The following is an 18,977-nucleotide window of genomic DNA, read 5'->3' on the forward strand; positions in this document are numbered from 1 at the left end:
GGGTATTAACTTCTTATTTGAAGAAAAAAATCACAATATGATTTTGTTTGTTTCTATCATTTATATGAGCGGAATGATGAAAAAAAGGTTTCGGTATTAGGAGTCAGTTGGGTTCAATTATGAAAAAACGTTAACATTGCTTATGTTTACTTGGCTTGCAAGTAAATGATTTGATTCATTTGAATCCGTATTCATACCAATTTCAATTTAAACTTATCCTGGGGATGCATTTCGCATATGCCAACCATTTTTTGCAATTCAAATGAAAAGAATGTCAACATTTGTTACGTGTAACATGAAAGTTTGAAAAACATTTGTATCAAATATAAAACATTTTATCGATTGAGCAGATATCTACATTGACCAAAGGCTTTCCCATCTAGGTGATATCTACTTATTGATCTTGTTACAGGGTGATAGCGGTGGACCATTATTGTGTTCCAAAAACGCAACACTAGATACTTGGTACTTAGCCGGAGTTATTTCGTGGGGTATAGGATGTGCAGTAAATGTTCCAGGTGTATATACTGAAGTACCACTGTATGTCGACTGGGTCCGAGAGACTACGAAAGGGGCTGTTGGATGATTTCAAACTTTTATTTTATTTTTATCATATACACCATAAACACCATAACGTTATTAATTGACAACTTTACTACCCGGATTAACTATAGAACAGTACTAGTAGAAGTCGTTATCATGGACAATGTTATAGACAGCGTCTACTTGTTCTTACACATTTTTTATTGGAACACGCACTATACTGCATATAGTTATACACATATTGATATTGAAATTGTGCATGAAAATCTCAAAAAAGATCTTTATACTATACAAATATTATTGATTATCTAGTGGGATATTGCAGTATGGAACTTTGAAATGTAAGAACACTAGATACAATGACGTTTGACAGAATGGTTTGAAAGATTTTAAAAGTATTATAGATGTAATAGATGCTCTTAAAATTGAAACAAAATAAAGAAATCATGTTTAATATGATACAAATATCGCTTTTCTGGATGACCATGCGGTCAAACCCAAACATTATAAAAGCCAGAGTTATATAAGACCTTATCATGTGATGAACTGTAAGATGAAAATAGACTTACAAAACTATAACAGTAATAATATAATAAAGCGCCTAATAAAAACAAGTTCAGGTATTGAAAGCATCTTTTAACTGCTGAACTGTTTGTATGCATGGTTGAGTAAAAGTGAATATTAGATGGAGAGATGCACATGAGTAAGCAAGTTTTAAAACAATATTCAAATTTATATGTTTCAAATCATAGTTATCATGGTTACCTTTTCATTTGTATTTCATTTCTCATAATGTACGTTATTTGTTTTACTATGGACACAACACATCACGAAATTTGATAAGTTTACAAAATCAAACTTGTTGGTATAACAGATATACCGCATACATTGATGCACAACTGTATTTTAAATATATCAGTGCAAATCAAAAAAATAAATACGATCAATTGTGAGCTCAATTATCTACAGGTCTTTAAAGATTTAGAAGACGTACAGGTAAGCGTATTAAAAGTTACATTTCTGTTTGATAACTAATGATATCATATCTCAAAAAGCGAGTTTTCTCAGTGCAACCAGTCTGTATACTTGTTTTGCATATTAGTTTGGTTGTTTTAAATCTTCAGATGAAAATTATATCGATGGCATTTTGATTTATAATCATGTGTCTTATTTGAAAAATCAGTTAATGTTGTAGAATTATTCTGTGAATATTATTTATTCTTGCTTTGTACATAATATTAACAAACGATTAAGATTGCATTGTTTTATACCCAAAATATCATAAGTTGTATGTACCGTTATTCCTTCATCTAATAAACAATAAATGTACAAAAATATTAGTTTATTCAATATCTCTTTTCAATCCAACTACCTCTTTGTGTCTTGACAGCGTGCTTGCTTTTGTTTTTATGGAGGAAAGGATATCTCCGAATAGTTCATAATAAGACTAGACAATGTGTTGTTTTCACGTTTCTGTTAGTATCTTATTCAATTGCTAGTACTCACTTCAAATGAAAAAGGAAAGCCTGGTCAGCTCGGGGTCAGAATAGTGTGTCAGTGTATGGTAACATGTATGTCTTTTTGCGAACTTTAAACATGCGAGCTGTTACATAGCAATCCTCTAACTTCTGAGACGTATGCCTTTCAAATATAAGTAGATGACACAAGGGTGCATTTCTTTTCCCACTTCCCCCCCCCCCCCCCCCCCACTTGAATTACCCCCTATAATGAACTCATCATAGATACCAGGATTCAATACTTTTATTTTCGGAATTCGTATACAAAAGTCTCATCAGCTCAAATCAAAATGATTAAAACAAAAATGAGTCCACTGTACACGGATGCCCCACTCACTTTGTCATTTTCTATGTTTAGTGGACCGTGGAATTTGGGTCATTACTCTAATATGCAATTAAAATTTGAAAGATCATATAATAAGGAAAATGTGTACTGAGTTTCAAGTTGTTTTAACTTCAACTTCATCAAAAACTACCTCGACCAAAATCTTTAACCTGAGTCGGGACAGAAGGACGGACGGACGCACGGACGAATGAACGGACGCACAGACCAGAACACAAAATGCCCTTCTACTTTCGTAGGGGAGGCATAAACAATAGCATCAAGCTAAAGATAATCCACATCCACAACTATCTACCCCCTATATCCTAAAGCGTGACATCTCCTATATACACTTATATCATTATTGACAATGTGGGGAGTTTAGTATGGCGCTCATTATCACTGAACTGATATATATTAATATATGTGTGTAAGGGGCCAGATGAAGGACGCCTCCGGGTGCGAGAATTTCTCGCTGCATTGAAGACCTATTGGTAACCTTATGATATTGTCTGTTCTATGTCGGATTTTTGTCTCTTTGACACATTGCCCATTTCCATTCTCAATTTTATTGTTACGCAAAAAGTTCGAATGCATCGCCTTTGACAAATTAAAATATGAAGGAGTTTTTGAAAATTAGTACCGCACAACCATGTCATTTGGTTACTAAGTACTTGACTAATTTGGTGTCCATTCTTAATGAGGATATAAGAAAGAAGATGCTTTAATAGTATTTGAAATTTTAATAATTCTAATAAGCATTTCCTAGTTTTAACCATGACTACATGCTCCTGGTGTGACAGATACATCATCAATAGCCAAGTCGCTGTGGTATGACGTTCCTGTTCTACCTTCAATTTGGAACTGAAAAGAAAATACTTAAACAGTGAAACATGTTAAATACGTTACATAAGTTTCTACTAAGGTGAGAGAAAATTAAAAGATAGGAGGAGTTTAAAGGTAATAGTGTGTATATTATGCAGCAAAATACATGTACACTTCAATTCATAGAAATGTTGTGTTTGGTGAAAGAAACCTATACAGATGACTTTATTCTTAATGATAAATACATGTACATGTAGCATAGAAAAATCATGACTCGCTATTCCACGACTATCAGTCAGAAAGGGTATAGTAGCAAAATTGCGAACAAAATGCTTTTTAGAAAAGAACGTATGACACTGGCAATGCAAGGGTTAGTCTTATGCAATATTATAACTAGTAACTAGAATGTGCTATTAATAAACTTACATTGAATGCATGGGATCCACGAACATTAACTTGAGTCTGCACGTGCATCCATTTGTCACCGTGGTCACCGTGATAAGACCTAATTGCATGTTTCCTACTTCCGATCAGCAGTTCAAAATAGATATAGCCCATTTCATGACCATACATGTTGAACCATGCTGAGAAACAATAAGTTCCAGGTTGGTATTGTGGGGAAACAAGGATGGCGTTTTTATTCGTTTGTCCACTGGATTCCAAAAACAGATAATGTCCTGTAAGAAAATGTACCATCTTATGAGTGAACATTTAAAAATTGCATGCAGAATTTATTACAAAGTACGTGCTGAAGCATAATTAGACGATATCAAAAATGAAAATAAAGTCAGTACATGTAAATCGATGTTAAATGCAACAATCTGGACCAAGTAATGAGGGAAGATTCCAAAAGACACAATAATCAATGCTTAGATTTTTTATAAAGTTTCACAATTTTGTCCGTATTTTTTGGACTGAACTTAATTTAATTGATCTTCGAAATTTAACATGGAGCTGATGTACTATTAATGGATCAAAAATATAAAAAAAAAAAATACGAAAAAAAATACGTATAGAAATACCCGATAACACAATCAAATATACCTCCGCTAGTTCCACTGTGGTCGGCATGTGGACCAGTGTTTCGGCTAGGTGTACTGCCCATACCAGTTCTCCAGTCAATATTATCACCTGTGGATTGTAACCATCCACACAAACCAGCATCAAAGGAACATGTGGCAGCTGTAGAATAAAATGAGTATGTCTGCAGCTGATTTGTATTTTTTTGGGCATTAATTTATGTACCGTGTTACTGATAATTATGTGTTTATTTTAACATTTAAGCATTATACGACCGTGTGACATGGCGGCTGCCACTACTTGAGAAGGATTTTTACAATCCAATAAACTGTTGCTTGGTATGGGTTGCTGATATAAAAAAAAGATGTGGTATGATTACAAATGAGAGACAACTCTCCACATGAGACTAAAATGACACAGAAACTAACAACTATAAATCACCATACGGCCTTCAACCATGAGCAAAGCCCATACAGTCTTTTTGTTATGTTTTAATGGTGTTTTGTGGACTTATTTGTCTTGATGTTGTTTTTTTTTATTTTTGCCATGACGTTTTCATTCAACTTCCATCTTTAAATGTGAATAACTCCCAGTAATCTTTAGCCTTTTTTGCAGCATGAATAATATTTTTACGTTACAAAGGCTTTCCTGTTTTTACGCCTCCCTAGTATTAAAAATCATATGCGGGCCCATTGTATTGTACTTTATATCGAGATGAGTTTTAAGCTTATAAAATAGTAACATGAAATTAAGTATAAGTTTTACAACATCAATTTTGTAGCTATATTAAAAAAAATGCATAAACTTACCTTGGTTTGTTATAAGAGGATCTGCAAAAAAAAGTACGACATTATTTACAAACCGTTATTGTATACAAGAACTATTATAGAAAGGTTGTGGATATCAAGGCATCTTCCAATTATACCGGAGCAATTTTTTTTATATTCAATGACGAATGCGAACTTCATACACTAGTGAAGGTTGTGTGGGTATCAAGGCATCTCCCTTTTATACAAGAGCATATAATCTTAAATTCCATGCCGAATGCGAACTTAATACACTAGAGAAAATTATGGAATCAAGGCATCTCCCTTTTATACAAGAGCATACAATCTTAAATTTCAGGACGAATGCGAACTCGATACACTAGAGAAGGTTGCGGATATCAGGACATCTTTCTATTATACAATAGCATACAATCTTAAATTTCATGACAAATGCGAACTTGAAACGCTAGAGAAGGTTGTGAATATGAAGGCATCTCCCTATTATACACGAGCATACAATCTTAAATTTCATGACGAATGCGAACTTGATACACTAGAGAAGTTGTGGACATCTAGGCATCTCACTATAATGAAAATCATACAATCTCAAATTTCATGATGAATGCGAACTTGATTCACTATATTCAAACTAAAATCATTAAATTCAAATGTTATTGTAAACGAGCCTGGAATTAACGGATTAAGGTGGTATGGGTGTCTTTCGCCATCTTGGATTGTAAAAAAACAGAGAATCTAAGGTCCAGATTTTCTATTAAGTTAGCAAAATTAAATCCAGGAATGTATTTATTTATTGTGAATTATCATTTAAAAGAACTAATTTATAAGAATATAACTAATAAATATTAATATTTTTACAAGTATAAAAATAATTTTTGGTTGTTTTTAAATGTTTTCAAATTGGCATTTTAAGGGGGGGGGGGGGTAACTCTAAAACAGTGCATTTTCTGAAGGATTGTACATGGAATTTTTCTATTTTGTATTTTAGCCGGAAAAAACTCACGGTGACCATATCTTTTCTTTTGATATTTTCAAAGCATTGTATGAAAGCTATCTTTTCCTCTTTTATTTTACAATTCTATCATTTTGTTTAGTTTCTAATTACAAAATGGTGTTTTTTCCTGTATAATCCATACAAAATGTGTCATTTTATCACCACCTGTAGCTTGAGAAAATGCGCGGTGACCTATCATTCTTATTATATTTTTGAACATATATCAATAGATACTAAGTTTTGGCAAAGTATGAACAAATTCTATCATTTTTATTTTAGACTCCCATACCACCTTAAATGGTAAATTAAGAACATTTATGAACATCGTGCGTCCGAGGCAGGTCAATTGATTTATTCTAACCAGAAACCCTCAACTCCAAAATAGTTGCCAAGTAACATTGCAAAAATACTAGAGGAGCAATATCACGTTGAAAAAAAAACCAAATAGAAGAAACTAAATGAGTCTAAAGTTTCGTTGCTTAATGGAGTTTTTGAAACCTTATTTTTTTTATTTTTTTTTAAATTGATAAAAATAATTAAAATCAAAATTGATAATTTTAACAAATAAATCTAGCAAATAATTTCGTTGGGCAAAGTACTGAATATGATAGTGTCTCCAAATAATGTCTTGGAATTATAAAATGATATATGTTGATTGATTGTACCAACGATGAGCATGGAATATAATAGAAATCCATTCATTTGTTTAGAGAATTTCCGTTTTCAAGTTTCCTTGGAGTTCAGAATTTTTGTGATTTAACTTTTTTTTGCAAATATATGTACCATACCATTCCTTAAAATCACCCGTGTTACAATAAAATTTGACATCACAATATGAAAAATTGACCTCTTATTAAAAAATGATAACTAAAAGTGATAATACCTTTATAAAACTAACATAATTTTAAAAAGGTTGAACAATTTTACTTTTATTGGAACTTAGGTAAGGGCTCTTAAATTACAAATGTACCTTTTTCTTTAATAGAGATTATCGAAAATAAACCACATAATTTATTAAATATATTAGTGTAACTGTGTCCTACTGTTTCTCTTAAAAAAAGTTTTATTTTGAGGTTTAGACAATATTACAACAGTTTTAAAGCTTTCTTTAATAGAGATTATAGAAAATATACCACATTATTAAATATATCAAAGTGTGGCGTTAGTGTAACTTTGTCCTATTGTTCCCCTTAAACAAAATGTGTGGGTTTAGATAATATTACAACAGTTCTATCATGCAATATAAGATTACATAATAACCATGATTAACACATCTCATAAAAAAAAGCATAATGAAAAAAAGCATTGCTGTTGGTGATCGACCAACAACTTTATCAGTATATGTTCTAAATGTACAGTAAATGACTTGTATTACACAATATCTTACTTGGTGTAGAAACGTGAGAAATATCTGGTGCATGAGTTGATGCGCCAGGTGCAGCTGTGACTGTTCCAACACTTCCTCTCGGTATACAACCATATAAAATCTGAATTTCTTTGGCGTCAGTTTCGCTCAGTCTTACTCTTTGTCCAATGGTTACTCCACTTTGTTTCGGTTCAAGGGTCATTTGATGTCTATCAATGGCGAATGCATAGGCTGGATAGTGCATAACTGATCCATAATCGTATGGCATACCCAAATGATCAATTTGTGTGCCTAATTGGTACTTGTCAAAGTTTCGTGCATGAGCTGCAAGCAAGAAATATTGTAAACATACTACTTCTTTTAATTTATACAAAAACAGAATACTGAAAAAAATTATTTATGCTATATGTGGCTCGAACATATGAAATAACAACATTTTGGTGAAAAAACTATGTCAATGTTAAATAATGTTTGTCATAACTTCAGAGAATATAAAGCCCTGTTCAGTCAATTTTATACCTTTTTCTACTAAGTAGTATCTCGAACACGCTGCAACTACTCTATTTTATTCGTGTATAAACGGATTTTTACATATAAGTTATTATCTCCCATACAAAAACAACACAAACACCAAATCCAAAATCTAGAAATAAAGTACGTACTGACAGCCATTGCACCTAGGCGGTTTCACTTTTTGCTAAATCAGCAATGAAAGTTCATACATGAATTCAACATATTCATAAAACACATAAAAGTCATATAACTTTTGCTACTTGGTTTTATTCAGTTGTCCTGTTTGAACTATATGGGCTAAACGTCGGAAAAACACACCTTAGTCTGATGGTATATTGAAAGTTAGAAAATGATTGTTGAAAAAAGCTGCGTCAGAAAAGTTGACATATTATGCTTTAGGTTGCGGTAAAATACCAATATCGCATTAGGGAAAACATAAGTCAACTGTACTTTGATTTTTATTATATGTAGTAATAATAAAATGTTGTGTTTACTTGTTTGAATGTTCTTCCAGTGAACTGTGACGTAGTTGTCTCTGTCTGCTCTGCTTTGTTCGTGCCAGAATCCTAAACCATGAAGGATTTCATGCATGACTGTTCCTTTTCGTAGACATCCGGTACCTAATGTGACGTCAGATCTGCGTGTACTGTGATAACCAATAGGTGTGTGGCATCTTTAAATAAAAATTGTATGTATCAAATTTCGGCACTGGTACCTTGTTCAAATTTCATCACACAATTAACTATATACTTAGGTTGGGTTTAGGAATTTGTGTCAGATGTTCGAACTCTTTAGTTGTTTCCCCCCTAAAAACAGGGTAAAATATTTTGACTCATAGCACTCATTTTTCTTTATATTTAAGGCATCTTTAGCTCCTAAAAGATAGTTTTTCAAAATTTAAGCAGATTATATTTCCTTTACGATTTGATATTTCAGAACATGTTTACTGCAATTTCAATATGGAACAGACTGAGACCATCTGTACCTACCCACTTCCGTAAGTAAATTGCATATATCCATGTTCAGCTTGGCGTGGTTGAAAGTCAATGCATTTCTTTCCATTTACTTTTGTCTTTTCCATAATTTCGTTCATGGCATCATGGAAAACTTGGACGTGAGAAGCTTGTCCTAAGTGCACAAAAAAATAAAATTTTTTTTTAGGGAATCGAAATAAAAAACAAGGGAACACATTCGTAAATACAATTTAAATTTTCATTAATTTCGCAGTATGTGTAAGGTATCTTTTTTTGAACATGTATTATTAATGTAACAATTGACAATATCCTGAGGCAATTTACTCACTCGAATGGACTGCGTCGATGGTCCATGGAACAACACCATGTGGCCAGAGAAGATTGTGGTTTGCAACAGCATTTCTCAACTATACAAAAAAAAAGATGTATGCACTAAATATACATGTTCATATACAAGGTTATATCATAAAACATGTCTTCCAAATGTTGTAACTACAATCCCATTCCTTTTTTCTTGAATTGACTACCGAGTTACAATTATTACTTATTACAAGATGTGTACTAACAAAACTACACGAAGGGTGCCACACGCTGAGCTAAAGCGGCTTACGCTTCCGTAGAAACTTAAATTAACCCAGATTTTCGGTGGGGTTTTGGTTGCTCAGTTTTTCGTTTTCGATGTTGTGTTTTGTATACTGTTGCTCTTCTGTTTGTTCTTTATTCTATATTTTTTTTTAGCCAAGTCAGTTAGAAATATAGACTTATAACAAAATAGTTGAACTAAAGACTAGTAAAGTCTAGAGTTATGTCCCTTGTTGTAGATTAACAGTCTTGATACAATAAAATGGTTTCAACAAAGGTACAAGTCGCACTTACATATGGCTCTTCTCCTGGTTCTATCTCTATATCTCCTTCAAAAAATCCTGCAATACAAACAACCCTAATGTATATTGCTAATGAAATATTTTAACAAAAATGGAAATGTTTTTTACTAACAAAACAACTTCAAGTCTTTATTAATGATCACATATTTTAGTTAAGACGTATGCGACCGAATTTGAAAATAACCTTAGCTTGCTACCAACAACTTATACAGTGGTATTAAAACAATACAAGCTTTAATAGGATTTCAGAAATAAGGTTTTAATAAAGCTATTATTGATTTTAAATTTATTTTTACGGTTTTTGTGTTAATAAAAAAAAAAGGATGCGCATTATTCGACTTCATAATTACCTGCTTCTTCTGGGTTCTGGTCTGAAAAATAATAACAGTTTGGTTAAATTTTTATATTCAATGGTAAATAAAACATTTCTCGTAATTGATAACATTAGTATTCTTTATATTGTTATTCTAATTTTCTTTTTAATTATTATTATTATTATAAATAAATGTTCTTTTGAATTGTTATTATAATAAATAAATGTTCTTTTGAATTATAAGTATTATTGTTAGTATGGTGTTCTTTTAGATAATTATGATCATAGTAATTCATAGTTTCTAACTATAGTATTTTACTGTTATAATAATAGTTAAGCTCCTCCCTAGATTCTTACAAAATTTGGCCTTGACATGATAACAGGATTTATTTCGGTGCAAACACCTTTAACCATAGATAACAATGTAATCTCTATACCTAACACATGCACAAAAAGTTCAAAATTTGGCAGATAGGTGTACACATTTGACCTCGAAACACGGTCGTAATTCATAACATTTATTTTGGTAATGATAAATCAGCACATTTCTTTTGATTTACTAAACTAGCATTAATAATAGAAAAGAGAATGAAAAGGTGAAATATGTCAAAGAGGAACAACCCGACCAAAGACCAGAAAACAGTTCATGGTAACCAGCTGCATTTTGCGCAGCGAACTCACTATGAAGAACTTAATAGTTCATAGGTGTTTGTATAAAATATCAATCGGTTCATTAGCAGGTGGTTATCCTTCTTTCGGATCTCAATAGTAAAGAATTTGTACACACTATCATTTGTGCAATAGACTTTTTTCAACAGGATTAACCCTTTAAGTTAGTTCGTCTGTTGTGCTGTTACGCAACTGTCACATGTAAACCTCGTCACATGCTTGGCATGTGCCTATCTATATTCAAGGACCTGTATTCTATTTGTTGTCGTTAGTGTATGTCGGTCATTTTATTTAACTTTTTGTTTGCTGATTTACAATAAATCAGATTGGTTTATCTTCATTTATTTATGTTTTGCTATTTCATAGATGACGATACGGTATAGTTATTGTTTGTCATTTGTAAATGCATATACATGTATATATAACAGTATGTATAGGTTATATTTCTTCCGTAGAAAGTCAGGAATCCGGTTGTTATTTTTCGCTTTTTACTCTGATCAATAGCGTTTGATTTTATCAATATTTTATTTTTAAAACTTTTTAAATTTTTGGAATTCGGTACTTTCGTTTTTGTTTCATAATCTGATAGCGTGTTGTTCCATACTGAAAGCAGCTCTATGAATTGAGAATTGAGAACAACTGTTACACATGTAACAATAAAAGAACTGTTGCTTATATGCTTGATCTACATGTATATGCCATTTCGTGCTTCTTTGTAATATATTTGTTTGTTTATTAGGGATTAAGATTATAGCACAATGTTTACTGCTGTATCCCTATTTTTGACATGTATACCTATTACATCTGTTTGTTTAGTTCATGCGTTGTCATTATAAAGGAATTTGATGCGATCGTCATACAATTAAGAGGTTTATCTAGCTATAAGACCAGGATTAACCTGTCATTTTCTAAATAAGAAAATGTCTGTACCAAGTAAGGAATGTGACAGTTGCTATTCATTCGTTTGACGTTTGATGTATGAGCTTTTAGTTTTGCCATTTTTTTAGGGACTTTGCGTTTTGCGTTATCTTAGGAGTTCGGTATTTTTGTGATTTTACTGTAATATTTTTTGGTTTGTTAATTATGCAATTAATTCCTTCACAAGAATGGAACTTCAATACTGATATGTACCAGACGAGTGATTGACACAGTCAGTGTCTTTTCACATTTTCACATTTCCATGTTGACATTGCATATAATACTTCCATAGTTTCATTTCTCAGTTCCCATTTAACTATTTTTTGTTTCAAAAACATATTTATATTAAATATTATATATTATAATATATTAACTTGGAACTAAGAAAATGACAAGTTGAAAGTTGTACATATGGAATGGCGAAATGACAAAACCAGATAAAGTATAAAAAGCACTCAATCACCAGATAGTACAAGAATAGAAAGATAAAAACAATATTATTATAAGAAAAGACTCACCATCGACCTAGAAAAAAATGAATAAAATATCACATACAAATTTGGTATTCAGTCTACCATATTGATTCTATTAAATGTAATTTGATTATGTTAACAATTATAAGCCATGGGCAATGGACTTGGAAAGAAAGAATACTATATTATGAGTTCAGCTGTAGTATATAAAATCAGAATCCCCTGTGCGAAAAACAGTACTTGCAGAATATATCTTTGAAGAATGAAAGGCTATCGCAAAAGCATCACACATATTTTATTTTGATCGATATCAAACATTGAAAAAATATACGCAAATGGAATAAAAAGGACCTTGAAACAACAAGTAATGTAAACTGACTTAATTTTTTTTAAATTAAATGATAGGAACTAAAAAGGATACTCATAATTCAGGTAAAACAATTATGAAGAGTTATTTGAATTGCTTACCTGCACCGGTACAGCTAGTACCAGAGACACCCCCAGTGATAGAGCGAGAAAAATGTTCATCTTGTCCAAGCAAAGTGAGACAACTATCTGAAGAATCGAATCACGAATAACCTATATAAGATCGTGCCCTACCAAGATAAGACATGACAGAAACATTGAGGTACTTTAAGAACACTTTGTAATTTATAATGATCACGAAAGGTGATAATATTTTGTTTACGTTTATTTGTAAATGAATTTAAGTCTTAAACAGTCATTTTGATCTTAATAACATCATCTGAAATGTCCCTAAATTACTCCGAAGACATATTCAGTCTTTTATAGAACTTAATTATTTGTAAAGTGCACAGCTGAAAATTGAGTACCTTCTCTTATGTCGAAGTGTTGACTCTTTGACAAATTTTCCATTTACATTCTCTTTCTATTTGTATTTATTGTTCACATACGGAGGTATGATTTCAACTTTACACTCTTGGTTTTATAGCTCCCTTGTTGGAAGCAACCCTCTATCAAGGAAATCACGATAGGAAAAACCGTCTGAATTGGGAGATGTATACTCCGTATGCAGCCGCTGATGGAAAGTTAAAAGACTTTATTGAGGAAGCTGGCTTGTCATGTTTTGGATTTTTTGTCAGATTTTCGGAATCCTCTGGTTTAATCCATTTGAATGCCTTGAAACATTTGCCCGGTGACTTCATTTTTCTTATTGAAATCTTTCACATGTATAATGATAAACCATCTGTTAAAGTCTTATAAAATTTTAATTATTTTTAATAGTTTTTGAGAACTTAAACTTGTCAATGATAAAGCTATGAAAAGTCAAAAGAGAATATTTTCCCGACAAAATTTCAATGGCTTATTTCTCGAAAACAAGCACGGTGATCTATATATTTTTTTTTACTGTTTGGATTCCTTTATTAGTCCCCTATCAATATAAACTAGTGTTTTGAAAAGTTAATTACTGAGAAATTAGTAACCGAGAAGCCAGCTCCGTTAATATGTTTGGCATACGAAGCTAAACAACTTGATCAAGTTATTACGTTATACTAAACAACACATTTTTTAAGTACGCCGACAGACCTTTATGTACATACGTGTAAATTTTCATATCAAATACTATTTAGCTCTATATATTGTGTAATAGATTTTCTAAGATTAGAACTTTATAATTTTTGGTCAAGTTATTGTACCTAAGAGATGAGTGAGTGTCTAGTTTTCGATTACGATTGCTATAATAGAACGGTTAAACTTTTCAGTATCATAGGTACAAATTGAGGTCAAGGTATTGCCTTATGTACTTGTCAAAGTTCTTACATGCATTTATGTAACTTACTTTGAACAAAGTGGTCAAGTACATTGTATCACATCGCGTGTATACTCTTTGCCATAACAACAACTATTTACATGGCTTGGTTTTAGAAAAATTTAATAAAGAATCTCATATATCATGTAGATAGCGAATTTCCTTATTTTTTTTCTAGACTTACAAATCTAGTAAAAAGTAAAATCACAAAAATACTGAACTCAGAGGAAAATCAATTTGGAAAGTCCATAATCACATGGCAAAATAAAAAAACAAAACGCATCAAAAACGAATGGACAAGAACTGTCATAAAGTAAGTGTTATAAAAAAATACTTTAGGTTATTTACAAAAGTAGTGCTTTTGGGAAAATAAAAGAAACACATTGCGGGAAAAAGTAATTATCGAAAATTAACTGTCAGATACTATCATTAATTCGCCTCTTATTCGCCCTGTGTTTAATTGCATTGTAACGCACCAAAGGCAAAGATAAAATATTTAACAACTGCAATTAAACCATTGTAGTGGCGTCAGCTTATTAATTTACCGTGGATTATTTTGTCTACGGACTCATGGTTTCTTTTTCAAGAATCAACGCTTATCCATTGTATCTATTATTATATATCACATAATCTTTATGTAATTTCACATATAATTATTATGCAACCTCACTATATTTTTCAAAATTAAATGTGCACTATTTGCTCATGCGAAGGTAATTTCTCAAAACTTTATAGGATATGCAGTACAATTATTACAATATTTATCTTACCTCCTTTACATTTCTAGGAATGTGATTGATTTAAAGCGCCCTCGTCGAGAACGTGTATATTTAAACCTAACAAGTTGTTATTGTTGGTATCTGTTGGTATATTGTTGGTTTTGTAGAATCAATGGAAGTAGTTTCTGAATGCTAACAGTATTAAAGACTTGCTGATTTTGATAGGTCACTAGTCAAAATTTCACACGTTAAGGTAGTCAGTAAGATAAATTCGTTACATAGTGTGATAGTGACCTACATTTGTAATACGGTATATTTGAGGTCAGTAAATTCCATATGGGGATTCGAGCTTCGCTCTCACCACATATGGAATTTACTGACCCCATATATACCGTATTAGGTCACTAGCACACTATATAAATAATAGTATGTATTTGCACTATTGATGCTCTTCCAGATATTCACGCTAACGTTACTCTTGCTTTCAAATTGGGCAAGATATAAACACAAAAAAACATATATTCAACTCTTAATGGAAACTCTTTTTGTGATTGATATTTTATAGATTTCTAAACAAGACGCCGTGAAATGTCCCTTTTTCTATTCTTTTATAAGCAAGTATTTCTCACACAAGTTTCGAAAGAATATCTGCGTGTTCCAAAGAAGAAATAGGCGAAAACGTATATAATTCGATTTTTTTTTATACTTTGCAAGTATAATGTCTTGAAATGTTGTTCAGAAAATCCAATCTGTTGCAAAGATATAAACTAAAGTATAATTGTGTTAAATTAATTTCAAAAGCCACGAGGCTTATCCATGACATGGTTGGATAAAACAGAAAATGATCATGAGACGTTGGATAAATAAGAAGATGAGATGTTCGATAAAAGTCAACAGAAAGTATCAAGGGTATATAAAAACTCAAAAAGTCTAAAAACAAACGGCAATAGAAAGATTTACGACAAAAGCACAAACAACAGCTAGTCTACATAAAAAAAAACACTAAATAATGAACAATTGGGTGTCTAATCTAAGAAGCTCTTGGATAGTAAGAAATTCTATTCCACAAATGACACCCGTGTATTAAAGCGCAAATTCGGTGATAAGTTCAAGATATGAAAAATATTACTACTAACTAAAAGTAGACACCTGGGGTTGAAGTCATAAAATTTTGCTCAGTGCTCGGAGCACAACAATTGTGCTCGAAGCATGAAATCGAGCATTTTGCTTGGTTGATTTTGGAATAGGAGTAAAAAAAGCTGACCTAAAAGTTAAATGACTTCAAGGCCTGGATGATGAATATGGTACATGAACCTGTGGCGGAGTGAAATTCATTTGTTTTTCTTTTCATTCTCACTTTTTCTTTAAATTAGCAGAAATACTAACATAGTAGAATATTTCGGCACGAGCACATTAAAACACAGATACAAATATGATATGTAATCTTACGACACGCATAAACGTGAAGATTATGCCTTATAGATAGGTGCTCAGTGACATTTGATTTGTATACGTAATAAGGTCATTATTTATGACAAGTATTTGTAACATTTCGTAAGCACATTTCCATTTTTGGCAATATGGTATCAGTAATATTTTTGGTAATTCACCTTGACCTATTGATTTATATTTACATTTCAATTTTATATCAGTTTCTATTTTTGTTTGCGCAAAAACTGCATACATTTGTACTAAGCAGGTATGTCGAATTCTCCATGAGGAAAGGGTACGCTAGCCTACGATGCATTATAACTTATAGAATACGAAGAAAATACTTCCCTCCTTTTTTTATTTCATAATTTTCTATTGAGCACATACTCGTCTAAATTAACACTTAATCTTGCACTTTTCAAAATGGTACAAGAAAGTAAGAAGTCAACGGGCGAAAAAAAGGATAAGAAAGATTGATAAACAGATGCATACATTTCTAGAAACATACAGTAGCTCAACATATAAGGATAGCCAGATTTAACACAACTTTTGTGATGATCTTTTTTCATAATTTCTCTTAAGCTTTGGAATCGGTTGTGTTTTGATTTGTCAATAGCTATAACGAAACGCATGTCTGTCGTCATACATTATAAGAGGATTGATGAGTTACACAAAGCAGTAAGATTGATGGATTGATTGTTATTTGCTTAACGTCCAGTGCCAACTATTTCATGCTTAATCAGGACGAGGTAAAATGTACAATAAGTACATCTAGGTTATATAATAGAGGCAGTCAGTAATGAAGGTGAGGAAAACAAAGACTGTCACTTGCAAAGGAGGGAACATTGGGTGTGAACATAACTTCCGTCTTGCAACAGGCCACCCTTGGACTCTTCATAGAATCACAGGACTTTTTAACGTACAGAGATTGAGGCACTCTCTCTACACTCGGTATCGGATTTAACCTCTCCGTGACATCAGTAAGTAGTTTTGATTTCACGTGTTTATCAGTCGTTATTATAAATCAATTTAGCATTAGTGCTTTCACCACATGTAGCAAAGAGGACGTTAGGATTTACCGCTTCAAAATTATTATCTCGGTTTTTTAAGTGTACTTTTTCATTTTCTATTAAACATTCAGCACGACGCCGTTATTACCAAAATTTCAGAAGGACAATTTTACCATGAAAGCTGTGTAGACGTTTTTGTTGATACGTACAGATGTTTAACTTATTTCTTAATATATATACTAAGTATGTAGATTTATATACTAATGAATTAGTGTTTACTTTAAATTTGAGTTAAAGTATCGGCGTTGTCGTGCGACCTTCTATTTTAAAAGGTCGTTGATAATAAAAAGCCATTTACTGGTTTGAAAACTGACAGGAAAACAGAAGACTATTTTGTAATGTTTTTTTTATGTTGTTGTCTTATTGATGCTTACATTGCATACACGTATGTTTTTTTCATACATGACAACAATTGTGAGTAGAGATAAAGACAATGTTCAAAGATCTTATAACAATGTACAAAATTTAAACCTTGACAACTTTTGTTCAAAGGACCACAAGGATATCATTGATTATTTACATCATGATTTACCAGCTCTTTCAACAACCTCTTCGAGTTTTTATATCACATTTGTTTTAAAATTCATATACATAAGTATAGACACATGAAGTCTAGAGTCAAAATTCAAAACCAAAATGTTGAAATCTTTGTAAGAATTTGATAAATTTTCGTACAATCAACGACTTTAGTTTTAATTTGTCAGTAAATCTTAAGTATCAATTCCTTGTATAGCAATTTAGGAATTTAATCAGTTGTAAATTAACCTCTACAAATGTCAATTTATCTTGAAAGAAGCCAAACTATTTATCAAATGAAATTTATTTTAAGATGCGGCATTAGAATGGAGATAACTGTATTGTATTTTAAGCTTGGCCTTCGTAAAACTTGATTTTACTGTCGCAAATATCCGTTTACATCTCCGCTCCGCGTCGCTAGGTAAACTCAATTTGCGACAGTAAAATCTACGTTTTACGAAGGCCAAGCTTAAAATACAATACAGTTATCTCCTAATTTACATAGTCGTAACTTTATAAACAGATCCTGATCAATTGCACTTTTTTTTTTTAAACTTTTCTTCTCATTGAAAATAATAGTTTTAAGAGTGTACAGCATTTGGTAATAATTACCGTTAATCTTTTTTCATGCTAGGTCGTTTCAGTTTGATTTGTTTTAAAATTATCTGATTTGATCAAATGAAAATGTAATTATGTACATTTGTGAGTTCTTCCAGTATCCTTTTTTTTTATAATAACACTAAGACAATAACAAGACTTGTACAGAATCCCCTCCAAGTTCGCCAATAGACACCATTGTGTTTCTGGTCTGGTGTCTTATTAGGCGAGCGCCGATTTGAGAAAAAGCCTCTCGTTAAGGTTTTCAATGCACCTATCTAACACACAGCTAATTTTGGTATCGATTGAAAGAAATACTTCTCGTGCATACGATTTGGGTGGTCGTCAAAGTTCCCTATGGCCACGTTTCTTGCAAATCTCACGAGAACACAGATATGTCGAAATACTTTGGATTATACGGTGACATTTAACATTGAATATATCGACATTGTTGTAAATATATTATTCATTTTTACCGAAGATATTTTGACTACATTCTAAAAAGACATCGAATCCAAAAAAAAAAGAATATTTTATGAATAATTAGTTAATTCAGAGGATTAATTTGTCAGACCAACCCTAAAATGTAAAATAAAACTATTTTTTAAAATTGTCAGGGTCAATGATTGATTAAAACTCCCATATGTTTTATTTGTATAAATTCCATATACCTTGAAAAGATTGCGACACACATCGAAGCTCAATGATGGATAATAAATCTTTGCCGACTTCTCTTAAATCTGCATTATTAAACGGC

At 31.8% G+C, this 18,977-nt stretch overlaps 2 protein-coding genes across 4 annotated transcripts in view; one reads left to right on the top strand and one right to left on the bottom strand.

The window, feature by feature from the left end:
- Positions 1–1,868, top strand: part of LOC134725185 (atrial natriuretic peptide-converting enzyme-like) — a 74,954-nt gene extending 73,086 nt beyond the window's left edge. For all 3 annotated transcript variants that reach the window (XM_063588805.1, XM_063588804.1, XM_063588803.1), the window contains exon 20: positions 413–1,868. In XM_063588805.1, coding sequence (XP_063444875.1) covers positions 413–586 — 174 coding nt within the window. In that variant the 3' untranslated portion in view covers positions 587–1,868. The remainder of the gene's footprint in view (positions 1–412) is intronic.
- A 1,237-nt stretch (positions 1,869–3,105) lies between these two features.
- Positions 3,106–12,644, bottom strand: LOC134726464 (astacin-like). Its single transcript, XM_063590870.1, has 12 exons — positions 12,585–12,644; positions 12,162–12,168; positions 10,094–10,114; positions 9,736–9,782; positions 9,188–9,266; positions 8,875–9,013; positions 8,380–8,558; positions 7,394–7,696; positions 5,037–5,057; positions 4,252–4,389; positions 3,634–3,884; positions 3,106–3,246 (listed from the first exon to the last, which is right to left on the bottom strand). Exons 1-12 carry the CDS (start codon positions 12,642–12,644, stop codon positions 3,154–3,156), a joined length of 1,338 nt encoding a protein of 445 aa, XP_063446940.1. The 3' UTR covers positions 3,106–3,153.
- Positions 12,645–18,977: the final 6,333 nt, after the last annotated feature.

Source organism: Mytilus trossulus, chromosome 7, assembly GCF_036588685.1.
Source record: "Mytilus trossulus isolate FHL-02 chromosome 7, PNRI_Mtr1.1.1.hap1, whole genome shotgun sequence".
Lineage (NCBI taxonomy): Eukaryota > Metazoa > Mollusca > Bivalvia > Mytilida > Mytilidae > Mytilus > Mytilus trossulus.